The sequence below is a fragment of the Cinclus cinclus genome, chromosome 18 (genome assembly GCF_963662255.1).
Source record: "Cinclus cinclus chromosome 18, bCinCin1.1, whole genome shotgun sequence".
NCBI lineage: Eukaryota > Metazoa > Chordata > Aves > Passeriformes > Cinclidae > Cinclus > Cinclus cinclus.
This window is the reverse complement of record NC_085063.1, coordinates 716,183-726,282: the sequence shown is the minus strand read 5'-3', so window position 1 is coordinate 726,282 and position 10,100 is coordinate 716,183. Positions and strand designations below refer to the sequence as shown.

The 10,100-nt window shown below is 48.9% G+C and overlaps 1 protein-coding gene across 1 annotated transcript; it reads left to right on the top strand.

Annotated features, from left to right (window-relative positions):
- Positions 1-714: 714 nt before the first annotated feature.
- On the top strand, positions 715-6,847 carry EIF6 (eukaryotic translation initiation factor 6). Its single transcript, XM_062504910.1, has 6 exons — positions 715-1,043; positions 1,123-1,208; positions 1,952-2,127; positions 3,364-3,540; positions 4,096-4,277; positions 5,401-6,847. Exons 1-6 carry the CDS (start codon positions 937-939, stop codon positions 5,408-5,410), a joined length of 738 nt encoding a protein of 245 aa, XP_062360894.1. The 5' UTR covers positions 715-936; the 3' UTR covers positions 5,411-6,847.
- The last annotated feature ends 3,253 nt before the right edge of the window (positions 6,848-10,100 follow it).

The window sequence follows — 10,100 nt, the reverse complement described above, 5'->3', positions numbered from 1 at the left end:
TGCCGGGACAGGAGGGGACAGGGACATGTCTGGGCACGCGTTTGGCATCTGCACATGGCTGACATTGGCACAGCAGAGGTATCAGCACACGGATGTGGGCTGCTCCGGGGGCACACCTGAACACTGGTGGGCAGCTGACACAGGTGGCCCCTATACACAGTGAGGAACTCAGAGGGCAGCTGGGTCATGGGTGGCCTGTCAGCTTACAGATGACTCGTCTGCTCTCCTACATCCCAAGTGTCAGCATGGAGGTCGTGCCCAGGCATGGCTCGTGTTGGGACAGGGACAGTGTCAAAGCTGGGGAGCACCACGGCATGGGCGGGGGCTGTACACAGATGGGGGTGGCCCAGAGTGGCCAGGGCCAGTGAAAGCCATGGCACACCTGGGACAGGCACAGGGACAGTGATGGACACCAGGGACAAGGACAGCGATGCCGCACCTGGACTCGTGGCGGCCTCTCCAGGCTGTGGGGACATACGGCCGGTTCAGTCCCAGGTGGGGTCCGGGCACACGCGGACGGGCTGTGTCTCACAGGGCCGTGGCGGGCCCGGTCAAGTCCGCCCCCTCTACCCCTCACGGCGGCGCTCTCACCTACCGGTCGCTTGGGGGTGCTGTCCCGAAAGAGCGCGGCCGGCGCCGCTCCGCCCCGCGTGCTACCCTCCGGAAGCGGCGGCGCCTCGTGGTTCCGGCGGAGGCGCCCGGAGCAATCGCGGCCTGTTCTTGCTCCCGTTCCCAGTTCAGCTTCCTTCCCGGCCCCGAGTCCCCCAGTTCCCGTTCTCCTCCCATTCTTGGTCCCGTTTCGGCTTCTTCCCTGGATCCAGCTCCGTTCTTATTCCTGTTCTCGACTCCCTTCTTAGTCCCGTTCCCGGCTCTATTCCCGTTCCCATTTCCGGCCCCTTTCCGATTCCTGGCCGCGCTCGCATTCCCGTTCCTGCCATGGCGGTCCGCGCCAGCTTCGAGAACAACAACGAGCTGGGCTGTTTCGCCAAACTCACCAATGCCTATTGCCTCGTGGCCATCGGCGGCTCAGAGAACTTCTACAGGTGAGGAGGCCCCGACCCGGCCCGGTCCGGCCCTGCCCGCGGCCCCGCTGGGCCCTGACGCGGTGCTTTCTTCTTGCAGCGTGTTCGAGGGGGAGCTCTTCGGGACTGTCCCGGTGGTTCACGCCTCGATCGCCGGCTGTCGCATCATCGGGAGGATGTGCGTGGGTACGTGAGGCGGAGGGAGCCCTGGGAGCGTCGGGGGGACGGGGAGAGGTCGCGGGTTCGGTCGGAGCCGCTGAGGGTTGTTTTAATGCTTCGAGTGTGTGAGGAGGAGAAAGGATGACCTCAAAAGTCTTTTCCAACCTGGCTGGTTTCTGTGATTAGAAGTAGGGAAACACAGACTCGCCCGGGAGCCGTGGTGGGAGGAGTGTTGGCTCCGGTGTTGGAGGAGTATGGGAGGAGTGGGGCCAGGGAAGCTCCGCTGCTCCTCAGTGCCGGCCCGAGCAGGGGGAGGCATTACCGAATGTGAAAATCAGGGAAAAACCTCCCACGTGTCTCTGCCTGGTGAGACCCTGTTAGGTTAGAGCAGCTTCTTGCTTATTTGTTCCTTTAACTATTCAGTCGTGCCGCCACAGTCACTCAAACAGTAGCACTGGGCCTTTTGTAGGGCAAGTGGCATCTGCATGAAGAGTTCTTTGTAAAGTGTCTCACTGAGAGCTTTGGGTCTCCTTTAGTCCTGGTGGAAGAGAGAAGGGAGTAAAGATAGTGCCATTTGTCCACACTCTATGCTTCAGCCTGGTTTTTCCTTTTGTGTGGTGCTGTTTTTACACCTCCTGGGCTGAATTCTGGGCTTGGAAGGAACGCACAGAATAAAAGCCACTCAAGCTGTGTGTGAACGGGAGGGAAGTGCTAACACATCCTGGGGAAGCATTCTTTTCATTGTGTTTTATTTTCTTTTGTCATTTTAGGGAACAGACATGGGCTGCTGGTCCCGAGCAGCACAACAGACCAAGAGCTGCAGCACATTCGCAACAGCCTCCCAGATTCTGTGCGGATCCAGCGCGTGGAGGAGCGACTGTCAGCTCTGGGCAACGTCACCACCTGCAATGACTACGTGGCTCTGGTTCACCCGGATCTGGATAGGGTACAGGGCTCTGGGAAAATCCCACATTCAGAGTGAGGCTGGGAAATGTTGCCCACGCTGAGGCTGGAATTGTTCCCTGCAGCTCAACTGTGGGGAATGTGCTTTGGAGAAGGGAAGGAGTGGGGGGTCCTGTGTATCATGGGACAGGACAAGGGGGAACAGTCCCCACTGAAAGAGGGCAGGGATAGATGGGATATTGGGAAGCAATTCCTCCCTGTGAGGGTGGTGAGGCTCTGGCACAGGTTGCCCAGAGCAGCTGTGGCTGCCCCATTCCTGGAAGTACCCAGGGCCAGGTTGGACTGGGCTTGGAGCAACTTGGTCTGGTGGCAGGTGTCCCTGCCCATGGCAGGGCGTGGAATGAGATGAGTTTTAAGATCCCTCCTACCCAAACCATTCTTTGATTCAGTGATCATTGAGTGCAGTTTGCTTTGGATGCATAAAATTCAGTGAATTAGAGTGCACAGGTCTAATAAGGAGCATGAGGAGTGCAGTGAGGACCACTGAAGGAGTTACAAGCTACAGCTGAGTGAACCAGAGCGTGTCGTAGCTGAAGGAGACCATGGATGTGCATCATTACAGGAGTCTGAAAGAAAAAAAAAGGTTCTTATATGAGAGTTTAAATAAGGGTAGAGGAGACAAAGTCACTCCTGTTTTATGTCTGAGAACTGGTGCCTTAACAGCATTGAGAGAGATGTATTGTGTGGCTGCAAGTCCTAACAGTGTTTGCTTCCAGCTTGTGCTAAAGGTGATGAAGAAATGGGACTTGGTGGTGGGAGTACAAAGGGAAAAATAAGGGGATGAGAGAAGGCTTTGCACTGTATGTTTTAAAAATGTATAAAAGGTAAAGTAAGATGGCCAGAGAGAAAAACATCAAAATAATTCACAGTGAAACCTAGGGGGAGAGTTGTTGGAGTTATGAGAAGCATAAGACCATTTTGTCCCAGTGGTTTGGGAGCAAAGAAGACTGGTTTGCTGAGAATTGATGCAAGTGAAGTACTGCCTACAGAGAGGGGGATTTGAGCATTTCTCAGCAAAGGCATGAGATGGTGTTTATAGTGACACAGGAAGCTGGGAACATGTGGAATGTGGAGCTTGGCTCTGGGTGTTATCATGGCTGGGTTGAAATGGCCTGTGCAGTGTGGGAGGGTCCCAGCTGAGGGCTGTGTGCAGGAACAGCTTGATTTCCCACTCAACAGTACCATTTAGCTGGAGGTTTCATCCTCCTTCCATTTGCAGGAGACAGAAGAGATCCTGGCAGATGTGCTGAAGGTGGAGGTGTTCAGACAAACAGTAGCAGACCAGGTGCTGGTTGGAAGTTACTGTGTTTTTAGTAACCAAGGAGGAATTGTGCACCCTAAAACTTCAGTCGATGACCAGGATGAGCTGTCTTCCTTGCTGCAGGTCCCACTCGTGGTAAGGCATTTGTGGGGTGTTTGCTCCTCCCATTCCCTCCCAACTCAGTTGCAATGTTTCTCCAGCTCAGGGGCTCCCAGATACTGTTTGTTTTGTGAAGTGATTCTGAGTGGGAAGTGAGGAGAAGACTTGAACCAAGTCTTCCAGACAAGTTTCCTGTCCTTCCCGAGTCTGAACAAGCTGCTATTAGCTGCCTTCTGAAATGTTGCTCTGCTGGGATTGTGCACATTGTGCAGATACAGAATGTGGTGCTGCTTGTGGTTTGGCTGAAGCAAGTGTTTAAAAAGATTAAGAAACTCCTGTGCCTGTTCAGTTGGATGTATGAATGCTGTTACCCTTCCTGCTTATTGGATTCTCTTTCACTGAATGCCACACCAGTTTCTCACCAGAGAGTAAAGGCTATTCATTAATCATTTTATCTGGCACCTTCAGAACTTTGCTCGTGGCAGAGTTCCTCTCTTCAGTGGTGTGAGCTGAGCCCCCCAGCAAAGACCTGTGCCAGTTCTGTGTGAGGAGCTGTGCCAGCTCCTGCTCACAGCTGCCATGTCCTGGCAGGCGGGGACGGTGAACCGTGGCAGCGAGGTGATCGCAGCGGGGATGGTCGTCAATGACTGGTGTGCCTTCTGCGGGCTGGACACCACCAGCACTGAGCTCTCCGTCATTGAGAGCATCTTCAGGCTCAACGAGGCTCAGCCAAGCACCATCGCCACCAACATGAGGGATTCCCTGATTGACAGGTAGGGAGGATCCACCTCTGGGTACAATCATGGTCAAAACAGGCAAGATTTTATTATAAAACCAGCTGGTTTCACAGTTCTGTCTGCTAAACAGATCTATCTGCTTTAATTATATTTTTTTCACTTTCCCTCCCCTTTTGTTGGTTCCTGGCAGCAATTACTCATTCAGTTATGGAATATTTTGTTGCAATGGGAATCCGTTCTGTGAGAACTAATGTCTGTTTCAGCTGTCAGATTTTCTTTCCTAACTGTTCAGTGCTCAGCTATGACATGATTTTTTTTTTTTTAAAACAAATCTTATTTTAAAAGTTAAAATACCAGTGACTTTGCTTGTCATCTTGGCTTTTGATCACCGTGGTAATTAACTGTTATTTCATATGCTTGCTGTAACCGTTTCTGGAGCCAGAAAGACTGTGCAACTTGTCAGCTGCTGCTATCTTAAACATCACATATTTAAAACTGCTAACTTCAAAATTTTTTAAGCCTTTTTGTTAAAGGCTTTGTCCAAGTTACTTTTTAATGTGAGGAAAATATTGTTTTCTGTCTGGAGTGGTAATGATATCTGTTCATTAATGTATGCAAATGATTTTCATCTGCAAATGTTTTTACATTTAGGCATAAGCACACATTAATGTCCTGCGGGAACTCTTTTTGGGCCTCAAGTTACAACCCTGAGGACCACTGATGTGGTGCTCAAAACGTGTTCCTGAACTACCTGAGCATTCTTGGTTGCCATGTTCTCAGCCACAATCTGGGAATTGTTTATGGCATAAGGAATTCCTTCAGTGGGGAACCCTTTAAAGAATTCTTTGCCCAGTTACAGTTTGGGTACAAAGTCCTGATGTCTCTCAGCATATCAGAGCTGTAATTAAACTTGCTCTGAGCTGTTGATCATTACCTAGGCCAGGCTGAGTGTACATTTTGCCTTTGCCAGCCTGAGAGGTCTGCTCCTATGCCTGGCTGTTAGGAGCCACAAAATCATGCTTCCCTCTTTTCATAGGTCCTTTCCTAGGAACGGAAATTTCTTCTGGGCCTTGGTAGTGGGAAAGTGAGAACTGACTGAAGCTGGTATTTTGGAATGCCTTTTGCACTCTGGCACAACTAAGCCTTCTTTCTGTTTTAGCCTGACATGAGCAGTGTTGGTTCCTGCTTCCCAGAAAGCTTCCAAGGAGTGAAGTGTTGAGCTGCACTTTGGATCACAGACATCCAGACCTTCTGATCATGTTTCTGCAAGCCTGGCTTAAGGGAGAGACTACAAAACCAAATTTTTGTCATGTTTATAAACTGTTACCACAAAAACTGACAAATAACATGCATAAGATATAAAATAAGGAATGTTCTCTATCCCTTTGCTCAGTTCTTCAGCTCTGCTTTCTGGTTTTGTGATGCCAACTGAGCCCCTCAAATTACCACACAATATTTACTCTTGTGGCTCTTGGATGTTGATCACTAGAGATTATTTTGCCTTAAGTCTTGCACCAGTGTCCTGCTGCACACCAATTTGTTTTGGCACTACATGTGCTGCCCTCTCTTTCTACACTCCTGCTTGAGTGGTGTTTCTGCTCTAGGTACACGTTAAATCCCCTTTGTATGTCCAGTGCCAAAAGCAGAGTCGTTCACTTGCCACAGAATAATTCAAAAGACGTCACCTGCCCTGATTTGTAGCTGTTCCCATGGGATGGTGATTCTGAAGTGATCAGCTTGAATAAAAACAAGTTTTTCAGTATCAATCCAACTGCTTTTAACAACAACAGTGTGGGAGTCCCTGCACCAGTGTTTGACCTGGTGTCACCTATGCTGCTTCTGAGGCATCTGCAGGAGGAGGCCCAAAGGGCACACTGCTGCCAGTGGGCTTAATTTGTCCTGCAGGAGTTCACCTCCTATAACAGGAAACTCTTAGAAATCAGCAAATCCCAATAGATTTGGATCCCCTCATCTGGAGTTACCTTGGAGACAAATGTTAAATAACACAGTCTTAAGCAGGCAGCCATTCAGAGGCAACAGATTTGAGAGCTTCCTCATGAAGAGCTCTGCCTGTGCCAGATGGAAAGCAGCTGTAGGTGCTACTTTGAGGCAGAAGACTAATTTCTTTCTACACAGCTCTTGTTCAGTGATATCTCATTTCAGCTGCTTTCCTGCTTGCCCATTAAGGATGCACTAAAGGTATCAAAGTGCCTCCATTTCCCATCCTGAGGGTAAGAGGAAGCTCTCACTTGTCTCCACACAGCTGCCTTGCTCTCAGCTGGGTTCTCTTGGGGAAATGATGACCTGAGATGGGCGTGAGCGTGGACAAGGTGCTTTTCAGTCCTGGTGCTTTTGGCTTTGTAGAAAATAGAGTAAATTTCCATTTTTGTTTTACTGTCTAGATGTTCAGGGAAGGCTTTGTAAGATTTGGCTGATAAAAGGTTACTCCTTAAACTTCAAAATAAAGATTGCCATGATCATCTGTGATCAGATATCAACCCTTTGATATCATGCACCACTGGTCTTGGCTCTGACTCCAGGTGTCATCCTCTCAGCCTGTCTCAGTGTTAGAGTGAGAAGCTGCTTCCCTTTGGCCACCTCACAGGGCTCAGCTCTTGGGTGGAGCAAATGTGATGCCTGTTTTAAATGTGGGTCTGTGGGAATTCTGAACTAGTGAGATGGACCTGTGTACAAAGAAAACAAAATATAATAAAGAATGGATTTAGAAACATGAATCATGAGAGAAGATAAACTTGGTATTTCAATGGCAGGTTGTGTCCCAGAAGAACTGGGCAGCTCTTCAGAGTCCACAGGGATAGGGAGAAGGTCTCTTGTACTGTTGTATTTTCAAAAGGCATTTGACAGGATTTTATGCCAAAGGCATTTGGGGACCTTGGGTGAATGACCCCATGGAATGAGAGAAGCCCTCTGACTTGTCTGGTTTAGGAAAGTTAGTGGATTAGGGCAGGGAATTTTGGCCATACTGACTTACTCTGACTAGTGAGGATGAGGACTGAAAAGAATGGGAAACTCAGTGCAGCTGAGTGTGAAATGAAGCACATTGTGGTTAAGAATCCGAATTTCACCCAGCAGTGGTGAATTCTGATCAGCGCAAGAGCACATTTCTGACTGAAGGTCCGTATTGGAACAGATGTGCTCTGGCTTCAGTTACTGTATGGAGCTAATTAGGAAAATAAAGCCCAAAGCAGCATTAGCTGTAAATTCATGATGCATCTTTATCCGGAGCACTATGTGTAGATGAGATGCAAGTGTTTCCCAGTGGTTGCCAAATGTTTCTGCAGATAGGTATTTTGGGGTAATGCTCATCTACATTAAATTTTGGGTCTCAAACTCCAGAAGAAGCTGGGGAAAGGAGGGGTGAAATTCTTATGCTGCTGCCCATTGCTTGCCCTGAGATCCTGCCCTGCAGCACCAGAGCTGGGAGAAACAGGGTAGTGAGGAGGAGACTGAGCACAGCACTGTGCCACAGCAAGGGTGAAATGAGAGCCCACGTGGAGGGTTCCAGAATGGCAGAATTCCAGGTGACAGGCCCTTGGCATGACAGCCTGGGGCACAAGCACAATGCAGCCCTTTACTGACCCTTTTCATATGCTTTCATCTCCAAGGCAGCACAGCATGTGTGGTGGTGCCAAAAGGTGTTAAAGAATAGTCAATAAAATCAAATTTTATGTCCCCAGAGCTGGGTTCCCACAGGTTCTTAGAATTCTTAACAATGAAATTGCTGCGCTGCAAAGGTGTGGGTTACATACCATGGCTAAAGCCACCTGGCACCTCTTCCATCAGGCAGTGGAAGGCAACATGTGACCTCAGGTGCTAGGAAGGGTTGTAGGAATGATCAGAGGAACTAACAGAGTGCTGGACAAATAGGTAATACTATGAGAAGGGCTAGAATCTGTCCTGGGATGAATGTGACAGGAGGGAGAAATTAAAAGTCTCATAACTCTGGGTTCAGTGAGGAGGTCTTGGGGTGTGTAGCTCTGTGTGCTTTAATGGCCAAAAACTTGTCTGGAACCTTTACAGAGGTTTCTAAACCTCTGAGTCCTCACAGTATGAAATTGGAGATCTCGAGGTTTTATGACTTGTTGTAAGCTAGGAATAATTAATCTTAGTGGAGGACCAGCTTTTGGGAATGTAGCGATCAAGTATCCCAGGAAATGTCTAAATGTCCTGTGACAGTGAGTCCGAATGGTAATGAAATTATTCAGAGTAGTCAAAAACTGGAAAAAAAACCAAATAGGATATTGAGTGCAGTATGGTGTGTGGCTGGCAGCTCGTCCAGGGTGTTCCAAGGTCCCTGGGCTATGCAAACCCCTGTGCTGCAGAGCAGGATCACAGGAACACACAACAGCCTTTTGCTTGTTAAGAGTTGAAATTGCACTGCTGATCCCTGCTCCCCTGTGGGAACAATGTGTCCTGCATTTCTGGACAGGAGCTGGAACACAGAGAGCTTTGGCCAGGCTGATGGGCAGCAAGTCCAGTGCTTCTGTAGCACAGCACAGGAACCCAGCAAAGAGCTCGGGGGGGGGGAACTGTGCCTTTCAGAAAAACAACCATTTTTGTGCCCAGATCCAAGCTATCCAAGGACTGCCCACGGGCTGATCTTAGCAAAACAGAGGTGGTAATGAATGGGATTGTGCTGAAGGAAAGCTGCTTCCCTCCCTGCAGCCCCCTGTGGCTGCAGAGGGCTGTTCTCACCTCCTGGAATACCTCACCCCCGGGAAACTCCCACACTAAACACCTGCCCTAGGAGCCAGGTAAAGGGCAGGTAGAAAAGGCCATGGGGTATTTCTGTGGCTCTATGCAGCAGCAGCTGAAGCTGGGTTTTGGCAGCCTAGGGCAGCAGCTCTGCTGCAGCCACCCCGGGCACAGGGCTCAGCCTCCTGCCCTCCTGGGCACTACTGCCTGAACAGCTCGTTCCTTGGGCAGGCCAAAAACCTACCTTTGAGGCAAGGGGGAGAAAACACAAACAAACCCAGGCATTGCTCTCTGTTGTAAATTTTTTTTTTATAGTTTGTTTTTAATGATGGCTGTTGGAAGTTGCTCAAAGTTTTGGGCTGTCACAGTCCCGGCAAGATGGCAGTGTACAGATGAACCCAAGGTGCTGTGTGGCTGTAGCATCCATGGTGTGCCCACCACACCTCTGGTACACAGAGCAATGTGGAGTAGCGTGGGGGTGTCTGAGCAGGAGCTCTGATTTCATTTGGTCCTTCACACTCCTTCACTCATCATGAGACGTTAGCACGTTTTGTCGCTACAGTTCAAAGTTTTGCATCTACGAGCTTCTCACATACTTTGTAATATGTTGGTAATAGTTTATGTTTAAACACAATAAACAGCTTGGCTATGAAAATCAGTTATGGCGGACAAAATACAGTTTGAGACCACACGTTAATGCAGTCCAAGTGGGCTTCACCAGATGAATCTGTGTGTCTATCCTGCTTCACCAGAGCAATATTTGAGCACTAATGAGCAATCCGGAATTCTAATGAGCTCTCTGCTGCTTTGTTCCTCATTGTAATTAGAAATACTTCTAGTGTGTTTGTTGTCCTTGGGGTTTTGTTTTTTTTCAGAGCTGACATTACAAAGCTGTACTTTTCCTATACTAAGTGGACATTTTGTGCATTGCATTTCCATTGCACTCAATAAAATTCAGTTATAGGCAGAGGGTTTAGGTTAATCACCTGTTCCTCATGGTGAGCAGGCAAAGCAATTCCTGTGCTGACATGGATGGCACTTCTGTACAGTGCTGGACTTCACTGTTACATTGCACTGCAAAAGACTCTTCCACTCTTATTGAACATGGTAAAAATATCAGCATCAACATGAAAACCAAAAGTT